The 23,917-nt window shown below is 37.0% G+C and overlaps 1 protein-coding gene across 15 annotated transcripts in view; it reads right to left on the bottom strand.

Annotated features, from left to right (window-relative positions):
• Positions 1-23,917, bottom strand: part of LOC311287782 (receptor-type tyrosine-protein phosphatase delta) — a 441,129-nt gene that overhangs the window by 118,958 nt on the left and 298,254 nt on the right. For all 15 annotated transcript variants that reach the window (XM_084404823.1, XM_084404828.1, XM_084404816.1 and 12 more), the window contains exon 6: positions 5,647-5,792. In XM_084404823.1, coding sequence (XP_084260949.1) covers positions 5,647-5,792 — 146 coding nt within the window. The remainder of the gene's footprint in view (positions 1-5,646; positions 5,793-23,917) is intronic.

The following is a 23,917-nucleotide window of genomic DNA, read 5'->3' as shown; positions in this document are numbered from 1 at the left end:
ATCAGTATTCAAAAATGAAGATCATGGTAACCCACTAATAATGATTTAAGCATTACCAAATCCATCAGAAGGAATTACTATCCAAAGCCTTGGAAAAACGTACAAAGCTTACAATGACTTGAGTCAATACTTGGGAGTTACCATACTTTTCACTTTAGAATACTGATCCAAATAATTAGTAATTCCTTTAGAAGAAAGTAGTAACACTTGAGTCACTACTAGTGGGTTATTATGATCTTCACTTTAGAATTAATTATACATTATGTGTTATTCATGTTAATTATGAACCTGTATATAGTAGTTCTTAGTAGTTCTCTGGGAGGTAAGACATTTTTTGTAGTTATTAATTAGCTAATAGTGAACAACCACATTCGACTAAGCGCTATTACTTACTAATTTCTTAATCAGAGTTTACTGTTGGTTAATAGTAGTTACTGGAGTGTTTACTATATTGCGTTACTCAGTTGTTCCTGTGTAGTTAATCATTAATGATGGAACTGTATTCTAAAGTGTTACCAAGTTTCCTGCTGTTGGCACATACTGATCATCCTCCTTTTCTTTTTGTTTTAAAAAGCAGACCAAATAATTATTCATTTCGGATCATAATTAGCAGATGACGAGCACATTAAGTTTTGTGTCATAATGATAAATATTTATCAAGCAGTAAAAATGCTCCTCCCAGTACAAAAATGAGGAATCTGTAGATGAGAGTTCGAAACAAGGACTGGTGGGACAACGTTGCCCTGCACCACTTCACAGAAGTTTGCACTTTTGGGAAGGACAACATTCTTGTAATGCACTGGGCAGAAATTTGTTACCACATGTAAAAAAAAAAAAAAAAAATTCCTTTGTGTAAAATGCTCAGTGAATGTATGAGGGCAATGCAAAATTCTTCAACCAGACGTTTCACGAGTAAACCCGGTGGCTTTAAGAATGGGATGGCCGTGCAACTTTCAGCTAGCGTGATCTGGCCCACTCTTAAAGTTGATCGTATGAAACATGAAACGAGAATGGAGATGTGACGTCACAGGCACAAAACGCCATTAGAAAGAACAACAGTAGACAGTCGATTAGCCTCGACGAGACCGACTGACGCCAGACGGACGGGACACAGGACGCTCACAGACAGTTTTAGTTGGTGGCAATTGGGGAGATGTATACTCACTTCTGACAGAACCAACCAGGACGGGTTCTCCGTTTTACAGACTTAAATACATCAGTGGTCATACTCTGTGCCTTTTCTTTCACTGTCACTTTTCACGCAAAGAAATGCGGGTATGACCACGCGCTCACGCATGCGGCTCTTGGCTAACGGAGCCAAGTAGAAACTGAGCATTAAACAAATGTTTAAAAAAGTGCTGTCAAATCGATTAATCGCATCTAACATAACATATGTGTTTGTGTATATACATATTATTTATATATATCTACAGTATATATATATATATATATATATATATGTGTATGTGTGCATGCGTGTGTATATATATATATATATATACACAGTGAGGAAAATAAGTATTTGAACACCCTGCTATTTTGCAAGTTCTCCCACTTAGAAATCATGGAGGGGTCTGAAATTGTCATCGTAGGTGCATGTCCACTGTGAGAGACATAATCTTAAAAAAAAATCCAGAAATCACAATATATGATTTTTTAACTATTTATTTGTATGATACAGCTGCAAATAAGTATTTGAACACCTGTCTATCAGCTAGAATTCTGACCCTCAAAGACCTGTTAGTCTGCCTTTAAAATGTCCACCTCCACTCCATTTATTATCCTAAATTAGATGTACCTGTTTGAGGTCGTTAGCTGCATAAAGACACCTGTCCACCCCATACAATCAGTAAGAATCCAACTACTAACATGGCCAAGACCAAAGAGCTGTCCAAAGACACTAGAGACAAAATTGTACACCTCCACAAGGCTGGAAAGGGCTACGGGGAAATTGCCAAGCAGCTTGGTGAAAAAAAAGTCCACTGTTGGAGCAATCATTAGAAAATGGAAGAAGCTAAACATGACTGTCAATCTCCCTCGGACTGGGGCTCCATGCAAGATCTCACCTCGTGGGGTCTCAATGATCCTAAGAAAGGTGAGAAATCAGCCCAGAACTACACGGGAGGAGCTGGTCAATGACCTGAAAAGAGCTGGGACCACCGTTTCCAAGGTTACTGTTGGTAATACACTAAGACGTCATGGTTTGAAATCATGCATGGCACGGAAGGTTCCCCTGCTTAAACCAGCACATGTCAAGGCCCGTCTTAAGTTTGCCAATGACCATTTGGATGATCCAGAGGAGTCATGGGAGAAAGTCATGTGGTCAGATGAGACCAAAATATAACTTTTTGGTCATAATTCCACTAAAGTGTTTGGAGGAAGAAGAATGATGAGTACCATCCCAAGAGCACCATCCCTACTGTGAAGCATGGGGGTGGTAGCATCATGCTTTGGGGGTGTTTTTCTGCACATGGGACAGGGCGACTGCACTGTATTAAGGAGAGGATGACCGGAGCCATGTATTGCGAGATTTTGGGGAACAACCTCCTTCCCTCAGTTAGAGCATTGAAGATGGGTCGAGGCTGGGTCTTCCAACATGACAATGACCCGAAGCACACAGCCAGGATAACCAAGGAGTGGCTCTGTAAGAAGCATATCAAGGTTCTGGCGTGGCCTAGCCAGTCTCCAGACCTAAACCCAATAGAGAATCTTTGGAGGGAGCTCAAACTCAGCGACAGCCCAGAAACCTGACTGATCTAGAGAAGATCTGTGTGGAGGAGTGGGCCAAAATCCCTCCTGCAGTGTGTGCAAACCTGGTGAAAAACTACAGGAAACGTTTGACCTCTGTAATTGCAAACAAAGGCTACTGTACCAAATATTAACATTGATTTTCTCAGATGTTCAAATACTTATTTGCAGCTGTATCATAAAAATAAATAGTAAAAAAAATCATACATTGTGATTTCTGGATTTTTTTGGGGGGGATTATGTCTCTCACAGTGGACATGCACCTACGATGACAATTTCAGACCCCTCCATGATTTCTAAGTGGGAGAACTTGCAAAATAGCAGGGTGTTCAAATACTTATTTTCCTCACTGTATATACACATACATACATACATACATACATACATACATACACACACATATGTACACAAACATATATTATATAAGAACAAACTTTTATGTTAGGAGATTAATGTTAGACAATTAATTGATTTGACAGCCCTAGTTTAAAGAGATAGTAGTAATGAGTAAGTTGCATGGGTGAGGGTGAAGACTTTGTTGCGAATCGAAGGTAAGCATATTAGTTGGCATGTTAGTATTGAATAGCATTTAATGAACGTTGATAAGATTTAGTTTCTGCAGGCGAAAAGGCGCCATATCAGCCGATAAGCGTCCATAGATTAGTGGCCACATGTTAGAAGCCGAATAGAAGAGGGAAGATGGTCGAGCTGCAAGATGACGCAGAAATTAATAAAAAATCTTATCAGTGTTCAGCTGTGATGCGTTTATCATGCTGGGCTGAGGTGGTGATCCAAAAACAGATAAATAAACATACAGGATTCAGGCACGTGAGACGAGAGAACATGCACTGAGAAGCAAATGAGACGCTCAACAGAAGAGAAAGATAAGCTACAAACTTTGGGGAACAAAGTGCATTTCATAAATGCAAAGCATATGCTTGACGAGAGAATCTGATCCATCATTTCTTCAAATGAAGGTAATATTTATGATCTCTTGCTATTGAGATCAAGAGCCGGATTCACAAAAAATAAATAAACATTTTTGTTTGTTTTGTATTTTCTGTTTTCATTTTAGTTTTAAAATATATATATTTTTTGTTCTTGTTATTTTATTAGTTTTTTTTTATGTCTATATAGTTTTTTTTATATATATATATAAATTTTCATATTTATTTCAGTTTTTGTTGTTGTTTTAGTACAAAAAGAACTAAATGAAAAATGTTCTGATAACAAAAAAATATATATGATTTTAGTTTTAGTAAAATAAACTAAGGGAAATTAAGAATATTTTATTTTCCAAAAATACTTAAAGTTCAAATATTTTTTCTTGCCATAGCTCATAAGACACAATTTAAGAATTCAAATTCTTGAAAATAATGTTACAATAATTATAATAAAGTTTTTAAAGTTAGGATAACCTCCAACTTGTCTTAAATGAAATTAAATGAATTTTTGCTGGAGTTAAATTAAAAACTTTACAAAGACACATCCAATAGTAGTGGTCGAACGATACATCGGCCGATATTTGACATTTTTTAAATATCGGCATCGGCCGATAAGTTTTTCTGATTGGCCGATGTGTTGGAAGCGGGACTTTCATTTTGACGGCGCTCTGGACTTTTATTTTGACGGTCGCCGCTGAGAACACCAGCGCCAGAAGAGAACGGCAGCGCCTGATCACACAGCGCTCACTCACATTCTCCGTCTTCATTAGTTTACGATCTCTGTCAGTCATATCTAATATTTTGTTATACAGAACTGGTAAACAAAGAAAGTAAATGGTAAGCGAAAAAGCTTTATTTGTAACAGAAAAGGCAAACAATCAGGCTAAAATACTTTATCATTTACCGTCAACATTCAGCAAATGCGCATCTACATCATTTAAACAGATATCTGAATATCTAATAAACATTTAATTTCATAAATCTTGCAGATTTAATCGAATCCAGCTGTGATATCTTGTGAAATGTGCATTTGTAGCCTGCACAAATGTGTGATTGCGAGTGACGGTCGGCCCATGCGAAGTGAGTGAATGCAAACAGAAGATCAGCTTCACAAGAGACGCGATCGAAAAACTTTAAATCCTTCATTTTAAAATATGCTGTGCTATATCCAGTTGCCCACTGTCATATTCATATCGTTTTCACTGTGTGCTGTATGTAAAATTAGCGTTACCTTGTCTTTATTTGAAAAACTATGATTACCATTGCGCATTAAATTACCAGATTACTGAGTGCCCTGTTACAGTGTTTACTTCCTTTTTATTAACATATTCATATATTTTTAAACAATTACTTTATTTGTGAAAAAAAACTGTAACAGGACTGCAGATTCAAGTTGTTGCCATCTAAAGTCTAAGTATATATATATATTAAAAAAATATTGGCTTTATATCGGCCATCGGCCACCCTGCTCTCTAAGATATCGGCATCGGCCATCAAAAAAACAATATCGGTCGACCACTATCCAATAGAGACCTCTTTTTTATTATTATTTTGTAATTGTGGTATAATTTTTAGCAGCATTTCAAGCTAGTAGAGACAAAAATAAAATAAAAAATTGTTCATGCTTTTACAGATAACACCAATGCTTGTCATTTTATTTAAAAAATATATATATTTAAGATGATCTTAAGAAAATATTTGAGAACTTCTTATGACTGTGTTTTTAAGTATTGCACTTAGGAACATTATTATAATCTTCTCAGGATTTATTTGAACAACTTTCACAAATTTTGATAAAGATTTTTGTGAATTCGGCCCCAGGCCATGAGCAATCATGCACGTTAGTGGTGTAAGAATATGAAATGGATGGGCGTGGCCGAAGTGGTCAATGGGGTGTGGTTATCGTTAGCATTCACTTGTCGAGCATTTTACATCAGAACAATAGACCTAATACCTCAAAACGCTGGTTGCTCACTCTCTTCCCCTTCTTGTTCCATACGATTTTGGGCCGTGGGTCACCTGTGGCCTGGCAGATGAAGGAGGCAACGCCGCCCTGAACACCCGTCTGATCGTTCGGGGTTCTTAAGAACTTCGGTGGTGCTGAAAGAGAGAAAGCGGGAAGAGACGTGGTTACACAACTTATTCAGGCGGATTATTGAACAGAGGTCGGAGTTTGTGTGCATTGCGCTCTTGGGGCAAGACATGGTTATACAACACAGCAGTAAATGAAAAAAAAATGCAATCAAATGAACAGAGGAAAGATGTGAAGATAATCCCATGAATGCAGAAGGCAGCTGATGTCGCAGAAATCAGAGGATCATGCTGACTCCTAAATATAAAATGCCTCTTATTATTGTTCCTAATTTTGTAATGTACTGAAAAGTTAAATTTTCCAATATTTATATATTTATTTATTTATTTATGTATGTTTGTCCCTGATTTTTTTTTTATTACTGAATTTTTTTTTTCACATAATTGGCAGTTTATGTCTTACAATACTGAGAAATAAAGCCAGATTTGGCAGTTACAAACTTGCAATTGTGGGGAAAAAAGTCAATTGCGAATTATAAACATGTAGTTGCAAGAAATAGTCAGAATTGTGAGTTTATATCTCGTAATTGTAACTTTTTGGTTACCCTTTATTTTAAGGTGAAGTAGTTACATTGTACTTACTCAAATAAGTACTATAGTATTTATTACTATACTATAGTAGTAGTAATATTAATTAACTACATGTACTTACTATAGAGTTACAGTTAGGGTTAGGTTTAGTGTTAGTTACTTGCAATTTACTGCTATTACTATAGTAAGTACATGTAGTAACGTGTAACTTTTACCTTAAAGTAGTTACTGACTAAAAAAATGTTTTACATAAACTCACAATTATGAGAAAAAAGTCTGAAATGTGAGATTAAAAAAGTACCTTTTTTATTTTTCATTCCATGGCGGAAACAAGCATCCATACTATTTGAATATAATTCGATTTTTTTATTAATAACAAGGAATCACTCTTCCTGATTCTGCTGTAATTACCAACATGCCAAGCATTTTAAACAACATTACCTTTTTCTTTTTTTTTTTCAGGGAAGTTTTTTTTTTTTGGTTGTGATGGAAATGAGCAGCAGCATGTCAGGAAATCAGAGCGATGAGATAAGAAATGCCATTTATTTAAAGAGATTTACATCATGATCTGAGAGCAGCTTAGGCGTCATTAATAGAGCAGACGGTAAATGAATCCCAGAGTCCAAAATTAACACTCGCCAGGCTCCAAATGCAATAAAAACTGCAGAATGAACATTTGTCCTGTAACTTTATTAGCAACTTAATACATAATTTAAAGCTATATAAAAACAACAATCTGCCTCGCAGATGTGAGAGAAACAAGCAATCCAATTCAAATACATTCAGACAGCTTAAAATCACCAGTGAGTGACTGACATGACTGAAGCTGCGTCAAGGTAAAAAAAAGTGAAATATTTAGCATGCAATGAAAAATTGCATTTTTCAATGAAACATTTTTTTTGATCATCAAAAAAAAAAAAAAAAAAAAAAATCTGTAGGCAGGAAGTTTATATATACACATACATATATATATATATATATATATATATATATATATATATATATATATATATATATATATATATATATATATACTGCCATTCTTTGTATATTAAATAATCATGTAACCAATAAAAACTGTATTCTGATTCTGAGTATTTTAAAATGTAAAATAATCTAATTACAAGTATTACATTTCTGGAATCTGATTAGCGGTTACCACTATGTAATCCAGACTACATATAATCAGTTACTACACAGCACTGTGTGTGAATAAATAAGTAAATAAATAATTAAATAATTAAATAAATAAATAAACAAACAAACAAACAAACAAACAAATGTATATGTGTACGTGCTTTCACCATTTTTATTACTTATTTTTTTATATTTCTATATATCTTTAATTTATTTTTATTTTAGTACGTAATTATTTCAAGGCAACATTTCTATTTTTTTTGTTTTTCATCTAATATTTATGTTATGGCATTTAACAAAAACAATGTTTAATAGTTTTAGTTAGCAATAACAACAACGGCACAGCCCTAGTATGATGGATTATCGCTGTCTCCATCTCTTGTTAAGGATGAGGCAAACCGGTTAATGTAGGATGTGACATACGTATCCCATAGTCCCTGTCTATAATTGGATCTGTGAGCAGGGTGTCACCACGACGACCAGAGGGATTTTACTGAACGATCCAAAATATCTGCCGACGACTGCCAACACCCACCCTGTCTCTCTCTCTCTCTCTGTCTCTCTGTACTTCAAAGAGCAGTTTTCTCAGCATGTAAATACGTAAAATCGTATCTTCTGCGGCTGTCAGGACGGGTGTCATACAGTTATCTGTACACGCGCCGTGCCGCCGTGGAATACGACATCAAAGATGCGGCTGTCAGTGAATCTGCTCTAATGGCGTTTGGGGTCGACAGTAAATCCCGCTTAAGAGCTCACGCTGCACATCACCACAAGAACAGAGAAATTGCTTTTTTTTTTCTTTTTTGCTTAAAACAGAGAAGCTGCTGCTGCTCAAATATGACGACACGTGTTCTGGCCGTAATCGCACTGTTTTACTGTTTTAACGTGACGCATGAGGCTGTGAAAAAGCAAAAGCAAACAACACTGAATGGCAGATGTGTGTTTAGTCTGAAACTCAGCCACAGCAGACTTCTAGTGTGAAAAAGCACAAAAAAAATGTCTAATGTGAATTTTCTTCTCTTAGAGGGGATTATGGGTAATTATGTACAGTAGGTACATGTACAGTAGGGCTGCACCATGATTTTTTCTGATTATAATTGTAAAAATTGTAATAATGTTTTAAATGTGATTAAAAACAAACTCCAAATGCACACAGTGGCTATGTTTACATGCACAACTTTTGTTTCAATTGGACTGAATTTATTCCGATTGATGAATCTGAATGTAGTGTTTACATGAACACTAAACGTGATCGGGTTAATGTGCCTGGGTTTATATGTTACAAGCTTCAAATCGGAATAGATTTTCATCTTACACATAATAATCATTTTCCTACATTGATTTTTTAATTTGTTTTAAACAGCAAACTTAATATTTATCCATTTATGGTCATAATTTGGAGACAATGTAGCATATGAACCGCTTTGCCGTGCTGCTCATATATATATATATATATATATATATATATATATATATATATATATATATATATCACGTTGTCCTGCTCCACTTCACAGACACTGAGTGAAAGAAGAATTTTAGAATGACGGGACACTCATTTATATGACACTTTATTCAACAGGAAGTACAGCTCGTTCAGCTATTTCAACATCATTGCACATGCGCAGGCTTTCAGTTTCGATTTTCAATCCGATCAAGTGTTTATCGGATCGGATTAGAAAAGGAACAAACCACCCCTTTCAATCTGATCGAAATTTCATTCGGATCGAGCTCAATCAGATCGATTAAGGTGTTTACATGAAGGCTTTCAGTCAGATTGAGCCGTCAATCTGATTACTAACTGATTATTTGGTTGCATGTAAACGTAGCCAGTGTTGTGCTTTACTCTGAAACCCACAGCGCATCAGATTATATATAATTAAAAGTTTTTTAACAGAGTTTTTGTGATTTCCAGTGTGAGACATACACAGATAGTGATATTAATGTTGCTTTTGTTGTTGGTTATTTGATCAGACTGCTAGGCAAGATTACTGTACGAAATGAGGTCATGTGACACTTTAGTAAACGGTTTGAAATGTTTTCTGTCTCACTATTATTTCACTCAGTACGTGTAATACTGTATGATACTGCCGTCATTACTTCCGCTTCATTCATCACACTGGAAAAGGGCAGTTGTGTGCACTGCATTGTGGGATACAGTGAGCTCTGTGTGTGATGTAGTAGATCATTTGAGTATTTCAGAACTACAAAAAACAGATCTATCAGAAAACATTTCTGTATTTTCTCTTCTTCAAAAGCCAAGTGACACATTCAATTTCTCTCGCATGAGCAGCCTGTATTTGCTGTCTGTCAGAAACGCTTTCATGATCAGTCTGTCAAATGTGCATCTGCTCAGAAACAACTCCGCTTTAAAGATGCTGTTAACCTATCAAAATCACAAATACTTCAGCATTAGACAAAGAGTATTATTATACATCTAACATCATATCAACATAGCATGGAGATAGCTACATATCATAGCTACAGTTACAAGTAAAAGTCAAGTAAAAGTAAAAGTCTCAAGCCATTTTCTCAATTTTACGCATATTGTAATGTTGACATTCATCAAACTCAACCAATCAACACTGTCAGTAAAGTTATTGTTATTGTATATATATATAAAAAAAATTTAATATATATATATATATATATATATATATATATATATAGGCTACTGCATATATTTCCTTAAATTTACAATAAACTGCACTCCAGTTTATATTACAAGCAAAAACCAACTCTACAATTTATTTGTTTATTTTATGTGCATCTGTAGAAAATATATTATTATTATTATTATTATTGTAAATAAACAAACTGTATTTGTTCCACATTTTAACAACATAATTAATCTGGGAACACTAAAACATCACCAGGATGAACAAATGACCAGAATATTTCACAACACCCTCCTCTCTGTCTGTCTGTGTGTGTGTGTCTTTATCTCAGAGAGAGGGATCGAGGGTCCTGGTCAAGGGTTCAGGTTGTGTGGGGCCGTTTGCTGCTGTGATTTCATTGGATGGTTATTTTTGGCCACCGCTTCAAACAGACACTTTAACCAGCAGAACAGCAGATTAAAAAAGACAACAGCACTTTACCACACACACACACACACTACTGCTTTTATAAATAAAAGCAATAGAACAGATTAAAACAACACAACAATAACGTTATTAATGCTCGCAAAACGTTCGAGAAAATCTGATGCTGAAAATAACGCTCGTCACAGATGCCTTGGTACTGAAGTAACGGTACTTGTGACGTTTTGTATACAAGTATATGACGACATCACAGCTGCTTGGAGATGTTTGACCTAAACACGCTAAACATTGTTCAGTTACACAGGAGCATCAGGACCAGCGCAGGTGTCTCACACCTGTCTGTCTGTTTGTCTGTCTCTTGGCTGCTTGGTAACCAGAGATGCCGAGTGCCAACCACCTCACGCTCAGGTGCGTCTAAGGAACACACATGCCATTTATGACTGCGATTACATATGTGGATCTTCTCTTTTCACTAACGTCACTTTTCTTCATTATGTTTGACTTCTCAATGTGTTTGAATACTGGAATCAGCTGGTTGAATAAGCTAATGCTGGTGTGATCTCAGGCTGGATTGAAATAAATAAATAAATAAATAAATAAATGCTGTATTTAAAGTACGTAACCTTTAGTTTTAATTGAACCTTTTCTATTAATTGAATATTATTAACTGATGTTTAATGAGATTTGCAATATTTGGTGCATAAAAACAATTTAAAGTCCTTGGTTTGTGATTTTGTACCTTCTAGCAATGAACAATAAATACAGCGCAATTAAATTGAAAATTTTACATCTATAAAAACAGGGTTTCAAATTAAACAAATAGTCAAAATTAAATTATGACTAGTAAGACATTCACTGTACAACTGACGTCAAACAATCAGTAGGGAACTAGATATTCAGACAGTTTCTAATTATTAAAAAATAAAAATAATTCTAAATATTAAAATATAATAATGGGAAATATATGCCATTTGGTTTAATATTTGAATCTCTAATGTAATGACATTCAGTAATTTTACAGTTTGATGTAGCGGTTTTGCAAATTTTCTGGTGCTGCTGTATATCCTAGTTGCTCTGAAAAAAAGAATGAAGGGTTGGCTTTCACACACACACACACACACACACACACACACTTGTGTGAGAGCAGCGTGACCTTTCACACAGCATTAATTTAATGGTGGGGTATGAGAATGTTTCAAGCTATTTTCACAGCACAGCGACTTTATAACGGCCACAACAACATAAAATCTGCCCTGCCAGAGGTGACCGGCTCACACACTTGAGAGAGACACACACATCTTTCTGTCTGTCAAATATCATGTGCAACACAAACACATACAACACTGTTTTCAAATGAAAGACATCAAGATAAGTTTGGGTTGTGTGCCGTTCAGCCAATCGGTTATTCCATTAGGTAAAGAATTAGTTTCACAACTGATATATTTTGCAACATAAACACTGTTATTGAACTGAATTGAATCAACATTGAACTGAATTGAGCTGAATGATGGACACTATTGTCTTTTTAGAGCTGCTTTACAGTGGAATTTTAATTTATCTCATATTTGATTAAGTTTGTATAATTTTCCTGTTCATCATTGTGAAGCTGCTTTGAAACAATCTGTATTGCATGAAGAGCTATAGAAATAAAAGTAACTTGATTTATCCGCATTAGCCGACTAAGATCAGTAGAGTAAGATGTAGACTAAAAGTGCCCTCTGACTCCCACAGTTCTTGTGTGTTTGTTTAACATGAAAATGAGGCTGACCTCAACAGAAGCTCGGCTTGTGTGTGTGTGAGCTCCATATGGCTGACGCTCAGCTAATGAGAATCTCTGGAGAGCGACAGCTCGCGGGACCTGAGCGATGATCTTTCCTCTGAGAGCAGCGTTTTAACGGCCAGATGACGACCTTCGATAAGAACGACATCATCTACTCGTGCGATTTGATTCATGAGGCGACCACGTCAACATCCGTTATCGCTGAATTCTCGCCGACTACCATTCCTGTGCACCTGACCTTCATAATTTCCATTCGGCCATGAGTAGCAAGACAGGCAGAGAGAAACAGACAAACATTTTAATCGCAATAAGAGTCTCATGATCTCATGTTCTGCATCATGCTCTTCACCTGATAAAACAGCTGATCCTCTTAAGCCGGGCTCAGACTGCAGTAGTTTCAGGGCGATTTTTGCCCATTTTACCCCTCCCGACATTTGAAGAAAAAAAGAATAAATCTTGTCCAGGGCATTGGTCGGTTCCGATGTTCGGCCCAAATTAGCTGGTAATGTGAGGAGTTTACAGATCAAATCTTAAACCTCCCAATCTGTTCGTGGACACATCGGGGATGCCCTGCCAATAGCAAACATGTTTGATATATAAGGTTTTAAATTGGGATTATTACGACTATGACTACATCAGTACTTCCACAATAACCAATAAGAGACAAGTCTACAAGGAGACCGAAGTACGGGTCCAGTGGACAACGGAGATGGAGGAATGGCTGGTCGAAATGTGGTAACAACACGACTGCCTTTATTATGTTTAATCATATCATTTCCTACAGCAAGTTGCCACGACACAGTATCCATTTTGTTTACGTCCGCATCCCCGTGAGATCACGTGATGTGCTAAATCTGGCATGATAATCTTAAGAATGTCTTGTAGTGCGTGATAAGCCATGATTTAAATAATTTTTGCAGGTTTGAGACATGAAAGAAGAAAACAACCAGATTTCACAATCGGTTAAGATTTCAAAACTCCTGTAGTCTGAGCCTGGATTTACAGAAGGATTTTGGACTCTGATTCACGCAGCGGGGTCATGGACATCACCTGGTTCCCCAGGCAACAGCGACTGTCACTTCACAGCCCTTCGCAGGTCTTGGCTCATGTTGAGGTATTGACATGCGCGTCTGGCCACTTTTCCATTCTGACATTTGTGTTCCTATCTTTACTTGATATTCACTTAAAAGTAATTTTGAACACGTTCAAACAGATGGCACAGATATGGATCAGAACAGATTCTTGCGAGACTCCAAATGTGACCAACAACTCTAACAATAACAGGACAACCTAATATGTAATTATGTGTCAGTGTGTGTGTTTAGCTTGAGGATCTGGCCTTGAGTGTGTGTGTGATGGTTCATGGTTATCCCACAAGAGTAAACTAAGTTTCTCCTCACTAATATTTACCTCAACAGCTGACCATGGGATCAAGGACAAAGTGTGTGTACGCATGTTGGCGGGAACAAAGTGCAATTTTCCAGTGTAAAATAATAATAATAATAATAATAATAAAATAATAATAAAAACTAAATAAAAAGATAAATAAAAAAATATCCCATTGTTTCTCATTGTGTTGGTGTTGTTGATAAAGCTCAAGGCTGGTAAATGAAAGGTTTCTGGTTTAAGCCCAGGAAAGTTTTAATCATAAACTATCACCACGGGATACTCCTGGAGAAAGAAAAGTGTCCTGTAAAGAGTGAACTGAATACAAGCACCTGTTACATTAGCATGTACACCCTACAGAATGTTCTGACACAACATTTAGCAGATATTTTTGGGTATGGAAAGCGCCAGGTGAGTTAGAAATCAAGTCAGACTACTGTGAAGTGCATTTCTGGAAGCACAGCTGGACTCATCTGTCAATAGTCAACAAATGCCAAAGTTCAATGGCAATCCAACAAACGCTGAAAGTTTCACAAACCCTCGCATTTTTCCTCTACGTTCATTTTTAAAAGCATAAACGCTTAAGTGCAGGTGCCCTAACCCGATTGACCATTTAGGCCTTATTAAGACCTGGTTCCTTTTCTCTATACAGATCCACTGAAATCCACTGCAATACCATTTGAACTAGCTGGTAAACCCAGTGAGCAGTTGTGAACATTGAAAGATATTTGATACATATGTTGGTCAGGAGGGATAGTAAATGCAAAGTTTCTAGTAAACACCAGGCATCGTTCACTTACTGACTGCAGAGAATGGTACATAGACTTTTATGAAAGCTGTGAAGTAGGAGGGTGCTGGTCTAGTGGAAGTTCTCAACAACACTGTCGGAGACTTGAATTTGATGTTTGCTTCTACAGGTAACCAGTTGAGCAAGATCAAGAGAGGTGTGACATGGCCCCTCTTGGGTTTGAAGCCCAGATGCACCATCAGGGCAGGTCAGTAGAGGTTTATTTCTGCCAACAGAGCAATGCAGTGGAATGCATGATACAGCATGACTAGGCCGTCGTTGCGATGTGGCCAGTGAAGTTTGGTTTTTGAGCCTAGCCGTATGGTGACGTTGTGGTTGACTGGCTGAGAAAACTAGTTCTGTCTTTGCAAGGTTGAGCAGAATGTGGTGATACTTCATCCGGCCAAGATGGAGACAAACCATGTTAGATATATGAACTGGAATTGTAGTGTTTTAAGGCTGGACTGACAGGAGTAGCTGCACAGCAGGAGTGGACCAGCAGTAGCGCAAGAAGTGTGTCTTAATGATTGGGTCCATTCAGATTGTGAAAATGGAGAAGAGAAGGGGGCCAAGAACCGAACCCTGAGTTACCTTTTGGTTATTAGATGTGACTCTGTGACAGACGGCAGGGTCATCTTAAGAAGCTGACTTGGTTGTAAAAATGGCACCTTTTAAAACAAACAGCAATGAACTCCTTTTCAATGAAAATGTGCTTTGGTCAGGATGCAGACAGCTCTGAATAGATGCTTTAGAAATAGATATAATTAATTATTGATTTATCTTTTCTCCTTTCCATTCATTCCTGCTCTCTGTGAGAAAAAGAAATGCTGATGATTTCACTCGTCTTTTGTTCCAGAGAGTTTATTGGAACTGACCATGTGACCATGTGAAAGGAGGCTGGGATAGTCTGTTGATAAGAGCCTGTCTGATGTGAAACGGTCTTCTCCTTGTTAAGAGCCCAGCGATGTGTGTTGAATGAAATAATTTGTCAGAAATTAACATGCACACACAGAAAAAAAAGAAAAAGAAAAAAAGAAAGTGTGATGCTGAAGTAAGTGCGTTCCAAAAGGCAGAGATGATGCCTTCCCAGGGCACATTTCGAAGAAAGAACCATTCCAAGCAGAAGTGCTCAAAAATAACTACTTCAAAAGAACCTTTGAAATTAATGCTTTTGTGGGGTTCAACTGATGGGCACTTCACTCCCAAGAATCTTCACACTGCATCAGAAACTCTAAGCCTGCACAAGGTGCAACGTAAATTAAGCCAGCTGCACTGTAGTAATTGCTGGTATTATTATGCTGTTAATTCTTTTGATCTATTAACTTAATAAAGGGAAGAAAAGTGTTTTAAACAAGGATAAATTCAAGTATAACTGAAGATCATTAGCTTTGCCTTTGTGAGGTGGTAACAATGGTTCTTTTAACTTATGTTCCAAATAGCCATCTTCTAAATGTAGAGGGAATAGGGCATAGGCATGATCATCTCTGATTAGAACACAATTCCATACTTCCTCATAGTACATGATCACCCTTCAGATCCAGAGCCGTTTGTCTCTCCCTTGTTGTGGATGGAAGAACAAAACACACACACACACACACAAAAAAAAAAAAAAAAAAAACCACTGGACAAAAAGAGAGAAGATGAAGAATTGGCTTCCATTTCATTCTTACCCTCATTTTCTCTTCCTCTCTCGCTCTGTCGTTTTTTCTTAGCCTACAGTCTTCACAGTTAGATTTATGCCATTTATCATGCTGACACTCTCCCTGTCTCTCTCTCTCCCATCTCTCTAACAAATGAGTCTCATCCTGTCTGTTTAGACACACAAACCTCTTCCCATGTATAACGTAAAGATGCAGGAAAACACTGGCTCCGCACACACACTGAAGAATGGTGTTGGTTTCGCTAAGAGGAGTTTCACAGATGGCGAGGGGAAGTGACTGTGTGAGGTGGCACAGTTGGACACATACACACAAAATACTTGTCAGGACTGCCAGAAGGGAGTGTGTGTGTGTGTTGTGTGTGTGAGTGCGTGCGTGCGTGCGTGCAATTATAAGTATGTACGGAAGTCTTTTTATGAAAATGGTCAAATATTTTATTGATTTTTATAACATGGAGAAAAAAAATTGTCAGGTTCAGGTTGTGTGTGTGTGTGTGTGTGTTCCACCTAACGTGTTGGAAAATCTACTTCATGACTCAAAAAATGTTCACACGTTCAAAAATCAACTGTCCTCAGATCACAAGATCACAGTTGACTTGCAGTTTTGTGGCCTTTGCTGGTAAATGTCAGTGACCGTAGGGAGTCCCGTACATCATTTTATTATTCTGAAGGGTGCTCATGAGCGCCCCCTTTGTGCATTCTGAATGCACTATTGTGGAGCTCACAGTAAACTAGGCCTTGCATAGTCTTGCAGAGTATGAAAAAAAAAAAAACACATACTGATGAAATTTAACCTTGAACGCACTGGAAAAAAGCGTCTGGCAAATGGATTAATGTAAATGGCATTCCTGTAGCCCAACCAGATCATGGCACTAGCAATGCCAAGGTAATTGGTTTGATTCCCAGGGAATACATTTACTGACAAAATGTATACCTTGAATACAATGTAAGTCGCTTAAGGTAAAAGTCACATCTGCCAAATGCATCCATGTGATATAATGCAATATAACATCATGTGGCTGAGGTCCAACAGGACACAGTTTCCTTCTGCAATTATCACAACTGAAAATGATGAGTAGTGGCAGAGCTTATCTAGAACTAATCTGTGCAACCCCTACAGCAGACTACCCAATTGTCCAGCAGCTGAGGGTGTCATTTGAGACAGAGCCTAAAGCACCAAACCTGAGGAACGCAAACATTTGGGCCATCAGAGTTTAGCTTCAAGGAAATCTAGATGCTGTTCTAGAGAGATCAGTGTTTAACAGGTTGTATTTTCCCATCTTATCTGACATCAGGGATCCATGTCTCAATATGATTAACAAGCCTTTAAACAGAACCACTTAAAAAGCATTCAAACACGCAAGTCACATTACTGAACATTTCTTGTTGTGATGTCACAGATGAAGAATGTCTCGTGCAGTGATTATTGTTTCGTGAGCAGTATTGAGTTAGCCGTTGAAATGTCACGAGAGTATTTACACTGTGATTATACATCTATATCAAACAGAGAGAGGGCAATTTAATTACTGTCTGATCAATACATCTTGGATCTGGTACAAATGGAGTATGAACAGAGAGAAAGAGAGAGAGAGAGAGAGAGAGAGAGAGAGAGAGAGAGAGAGAGTGAGAGAGAGAGAGTGAGAGAGAGTGTGTGTGTGTGTGTGTGTGTGTGTGTGTGTGTGTGTGTGTGTGTGTGTGTGTGTGTGTGTGTGTGTGTGTGTGTGTGTGTGTGTGTGTGTGTGTGTGTGTGTGTGTGTGCGTGCGTGTTTTTTCCAGCGATCGTCATGACGACCCCCTGATGGGACGTAATAGTGAAAATGCCTCCTGCTCCGCCCAAATGGTCACGGCTGACTGGGCGGAATAGTTCAGCCAATTAAATCCCATAATGAGCGGCAGCAGTTCAGGAAGTGTGAAATTGCCGTTGCTTTCATTCTGTGAAGAAGAAAGAGCCTCGCTCGTTGGTTTATTGATCCCGTGTTTTATGTTATTATTTTATTTATTTATTTATTTTTATTTTTATTTTTTTGCGAGAAGTTTGTTTGTTGAACGTATGAGTCCCTGAGAACAGCACTGCTGTTGTGGTAGTCGTTTGTTAGCTAAATTAACGCCAGCTGTTAAAGGTTTAGTTCTGTCATAATTTACTCACCCTAATGTCGAGATGCTTTGAAGAATGCACCAGTCGCTCTCTTCCATGTAACCGCAGTGAATGGGGACTGGGTCTTTCAAGCTACAGAAAGGAGTGTTGTTATTTTTAAATTTATGTTATTGTTATGGTGCAAAATAACATAAATCTATCATAATAGTGGAAGTGGCTGAAATTCAAGTTGTGCTCACTGAAAATCTGTACATCCACTGTTTTCAGGAATTTATAAGAGAATGATAGTTCTTGGAGTGATGGTTCTGTTGGGTCTTTTTTTTTTTTTTGGAAGCCTTTTAGTACACATCTATTATAATTAAATGGAAAAGAGTGAATGGTACATTATTTAAAATATCTCCTTTTGTGGTCTATGTGAGTAAATGTGAGGATTTCAGCACAATCGCATTCAAAATACCTCACTTATATTATTTCTATGCTAATATTTAAAATACAGTTTTACACAAATGTGCAACGAGAGTGTGTGTTCTTACAAGTGTTGGTGATCTGCACTCTCTGTTCATCACTAATTAGCAGAACTCATTTGCATCATGGATATTCATGAGCTGGCATGCAGAGTAGACAATTAATTTGCATGCAGGTGATTATTAATCGATTTGGGTGACGCCCCCATGAGAATTGTCCAATGCCATCTTTCTTCATATCTGACAGACCTGGTAAAAAGAGATGTGATAATGGGAAAAACTGCATTTGTTCTTCTCTATCTGTGTGTGTGTATGTGTGTGCGTGTGTGTGCATGTGTGTGTGTGTGTTTATCACATACTGTATAGAATCAGGTTACTATTATTAATTATACACATTACACTTTCAGAACTTTTATAAGCACTAAGTTCCTGTAAGAACTAAATGGACCAATTTTCAGCGCAATATGACTGAAGCCCGGTTTATTTATTTTTGCATGAGTGGCACGCAAATCACCGTAAGAGTGATAAAATTTGTATATATATATATATATATATATATATATATATATATATATATATATATATATATATATATATTAGGGCTGGGGGAATTAACGCGTTAATCTTTGCGATTAATTTGAGATGTTTAACGCGTAAAAAAAAAAAAAAACGCGCAGCTTTCATGAGCGAGTCTTTTCCGCTCCGTGTTCCGTGTGTGTGTGTCGGCGCGCTGCGCTCTCTGCTCAATGTTCCGCTCCGTGTTTGCGCTGCGCATTCTGCTCTGTTGTTAACGGCCCAAACGCTCCAATCATGTACCGATCACGCACTGGAAAAGCAAAGTCCGCTCAAATAACGTGAAATTTCTCAGTAGTAGACTTATGTTTGCTGAGCTGGTATAGCCATGCTGGCCAACAATGGTAAAATTACCTGCTCTGATCACATGCTCTGGTAATAATAGCTTTGTATGACTATATTTTGATTATTAGTCAAAAAATAAATCTGTTAAATCTGAGTATGTTGCATAGAACTGAATGAAGAATAATATACTGATATACTGATGTTTAATATTTAAAAAAAGGGCTATTTTCTGTCCAATTTGTGTGGACATTTTTCTTTTATTCCCCTTTGTTTGTGTGTTGTTTAATTTAATTAGCGATTCTGCGTTTAACTATTGATGATTACAAGTTTGGGGGAAATGCAATTAATTGCGATTAATCACAGCAAATTGTGCGATTAATTAGTTTTTTTGGGGGGGGGGATATATATGGGGATATATATATATATATATGTCTGTGTGTGTGTGTGTGTGTGTGTGTGTGTGTGTGTGTGTGTGTGTGTGTGTGTGTGTGTGTGTGTGTGTGTGTGTGTGTGTGTGTATTTTGTAAAAATTTTAATCGTAATTTTAACCAGAAAAATTTCAAATGTATTCACAAAATCTTGCACCCCTATAGACCAATTTCGAGCCAACGTCACAGTTACGTCACGGCGTTAGCTGGTGGCAAAACAAAGGGAAAACTGGAGGCGGCCAACACAAACCAGCACAGATTCGGCTACATAATAAGGAGCTTAAATTATTATTATTGTTATTAAATGTCATCTTGTTGTGTTGTTGGGTGCAAGAATCGACAGAGTACAGGCTCCAATTTGAAATTTTATCATATAATAATAATAATAATAATAATAATAATAATAATAATAATACATTTTATTTATTTGGCGCCTTTCTGGACACTCAAGGTCGCCTATACATATAATGTTTTCAAAATTATTGTGATTATTTGTGAATCATCTATGATTGTATATATTGTTTTGATTGATTGTGATTACACTTTTTGAAGAACCTGGTAAGAAAGGGTAATCAAATACACAGTTAAAAAATGAATATGCTGTATCAGGAATTTTTATTTCTAGAAAATATTCACATCATTAAAATTGCACCGTAATGTCACTCTTTACATTGTCGTCTTCTGTCTGGACATGGCGCTGGCTAGGCAGAGCTGCGGATCGTAGGCTACCACACAAGTCTTGTATGTGACCATTTAGTACAGTTATAGGCATCTAAAGGTTTATATGCCATCAGTTTCTCTTTACACTCAGATTCTCTATCAGATAGGTGTAGAAGTCAGGCAAGTCAGTAGTGTTAACGTTAATCCTGTCTAATCGTCCATCCATTGACTGAGCGTGTATGGGTCAAAATACTTTAGGGCAATTCCAGCGTTATGGACGTGACATTTGCAGTCAAAACTTGAAATATAAATTCTCAGAAAATGCATTTAATACCAATATATGTAAACGTCTGTTTATATATCCATACTCCCTTAATAAAGGAGTCCAGACATTTGAAAAATATCAGTCTACGCATGCGTTTTATATTTAATATGAAGGAAATACACATGCGTTACGGACGTGACAAAAAAAATCTCTAACTTTTTGTTGCCAAAATATTTTTTAGTAATTCTGTGAATTACACTGCACAAACCAAAAGTAATAGTACCCACCGAATGAAGAAGGGTTGGCTCTCCACCAACCCTTATTTTTCGTTTTCGCATTTATGAGGAAAAAACAATGTTACGGACGTGACAGTTCTCCGTTACGGACGTGACCTCTCTGAAAGCGGCACTAAAATACTGCTTTAAAACGTTCACAGAGACCTCAAACAGGCATTTAAAACACCAAATATTAAGGATTGGCATTATAAGCAAAAATAATATTCAATGTTTGTTCGAAAATCGTACCGCTCTCCCCCAACATCACCGGTAAGACGGCGTTCACTCAAATCCCGCTCCAACATTACATTTGAGTAGGCATTTAGTCTCATATTAATGTTTAAATAAAATAATTGTATTTTTTATTTCATATGTTGATTATATGAAAGGATAACAGCATGAGTAAGATCATAAGATGCGCAATATATCGGATACAGTATATCAGTGGGCAGACATGATTTTGACCAATTCTTTAGTTTTTTTTTTTTTTTTGTAGAAAGCTTTTCTTTAATGTGAATTTTGTTTTGTATAAATTGTATCTTAATTTTAATCAATGTTTCATTAACAAATTGCCTGGATTTATTAAATAAGAAGCAAATAGGCTATAGCAGACAATATAATCAGGACACGGAGGCGCCGTCGCGTGCAAGTGGAGCACGCCTCATAAATGAACCGAAACTCCGCGTATAATGTAGGCTACTTGCCTCACATACCTGGGAAATATATCTATAGGACGTCTGAAATGTCTACTTTTAAACTACTTTTAAGTCGTGAGTCAAAATGATTGCAATATCACTATTATTTTGTCAGCTTGATCGCGGGATTATGATGAATTTTCATGTTTTAACCAAGAGGGAAAAACGCGACATCCCGAAGGAAGTGTCCTATGGCTATAAGACACATGCTCTTCTTTAAGTTGTACTGTATCATATAGGCCTACTACCTTCTGATATTCATATTTCGTCCTGTAACTGGCAGAGGAAGAGAAGATCCGTTCATGTGCGCTTTATCCGCCGCGCACTGAGGCGCAATATACAGAAATATACCACGCCGCAGGGTTTCCGTTGTCCGGTAATTGCCGGACATTGGCCGGAAAAAAAATGAAATGTCCGACAAAATTAAATCTCTCCGGTCAAATTGTCCGATTAAAATTGCCTAACACCGTGTCCTATCTAACTACACGCGACGCGACACCGCGACACGCGATAAAATGTATCTTTTCCATGTTAATCAGAGTTTGTCCTGACCAGACGCGATGGCGACACGCGACATTCTAATTTAGAAACGGTTTCTATTTTTCTGCGACGTCGCGCTGGAACATCAAACACAAAGTGTGGCAAACTGGCAATGATAATCTCTGGTACTGTTTATGTGCTTTATTAATTGTTAAAAGCGTGAAATCAGACTTTGAATATCATTTAGTGCTCCATTTGTAGCTGTAAAAGCAACAATGGATAATTCACCTCAGATCTTGAAATTAAACAAATGGAAACATGAACGTTAAAATGGTGTAATATTTGTGAATTTTATTATGTAGCTACTTATCCATTTTCTTGCGAGTGCCGTCAAGTTTACTCTCTAGTATGGATGTTAACCGATGACTGTTTGATCGATGGCTGACCGTATCAACGTTAACCGATCAAAGTTGTCGGCGGTCGGTTCAAAAAAAATAAAATAAAAGTGATCTCTAAATTAGGCTATTATAGGCAGTGGACTAAACGCTACTAAGTGAGCCATCTCATTCCAAGATCTTTTTGTGTGAAGTGAACAAATCCCTCACACTCAATTTTTCATAACGCTCTCTCTCTCTCTCTCTCTCTCTCTCTCTCTCTCTCTCTCTGTTTTCGGTGCTGCATGCAGTGACGCGTTCATGTAAACGGCACCTAAAAGCTGTCACAGAACCAGCAAAAGTAATGATTATGAATATGTAAAATATTGCAGTGAGACATTTTAATTGTCTATTAATAAACAAGTGTTTTCTGTGTCGGCTGCAAAGATGAAGTCTGACTCGCGATCTTCGCAGTAGTGAACGCGCCGGAGAGAAATACACATTTCATACGGATTACATCGTTTTATTTAGTTTTGAATGGTTCTGTTTAAAAGTAAAGATTTCTGTAGATAATAGATATATTTCTAATTTTTTTTTTTTTTTTAGGTGTGTGAGGCGAGTAGGCTACCATACGTTAAATTTCGGTTCATGGATGATAGCTTAACATTAGCTCCAGTTCAGGCGCTGGCGCCTCCATGTCGTGATTATTTATTGTCTGCTATATTTACTTTTTATTTATTAAATCGAGAAAATTGGATAATGAAACACTGATTAAAATTAAGATACAATTAATACAAAACGAAATTCGTTTTAAAGAAAGGCTTTGTGCTTTCTGTTTGAGGTCTCTGTGAAAGTTTTAAAGCAGTCTTTTAGTGCCGCTTTGAACGTAATGGAGAACTGTCACGTAAGATGGTAATATTATTATTATTATAAATAATAAATCGTGTAATAATCCCGCCCCCTTAATTAAGAGGCGATATTTGACCGGCATATCATCAAAATGTCAGGAAAACGAAACCTCTGCCGGTCACTTTGACCGGCACCATTTTTTTCTAGCGGATACTCTGCCACGCCGTATTAAAGAGCGGTCTCTATTGTTTACATTTTGTTATAAAATAGACTGAATTTGAAAGTTTAGACATTTTTTCATATTAAAACTAACAAAGCACAAATATTATTGCGATTATTGGATATGCACTGAATATATGGTAAGCCTGAAAC

The sequence above is a fragment of the Rutilus rutilus genome (assembly GCF_951802725.1).
Source record: "Rutilus rutilus genome assembly, chromosome: 3".
NCBI classification, from domain to species: Eukaryota; Metazoa; Chordata; class Actinopteri; order Cypriniformes; family Leuciscidae; genus Rutilus; species Rutilus rutilus.
Note: the sequence above shows the minus strand (reverse complement) of the source record. Positions and strands in the feature narration are given on the sequence as shown.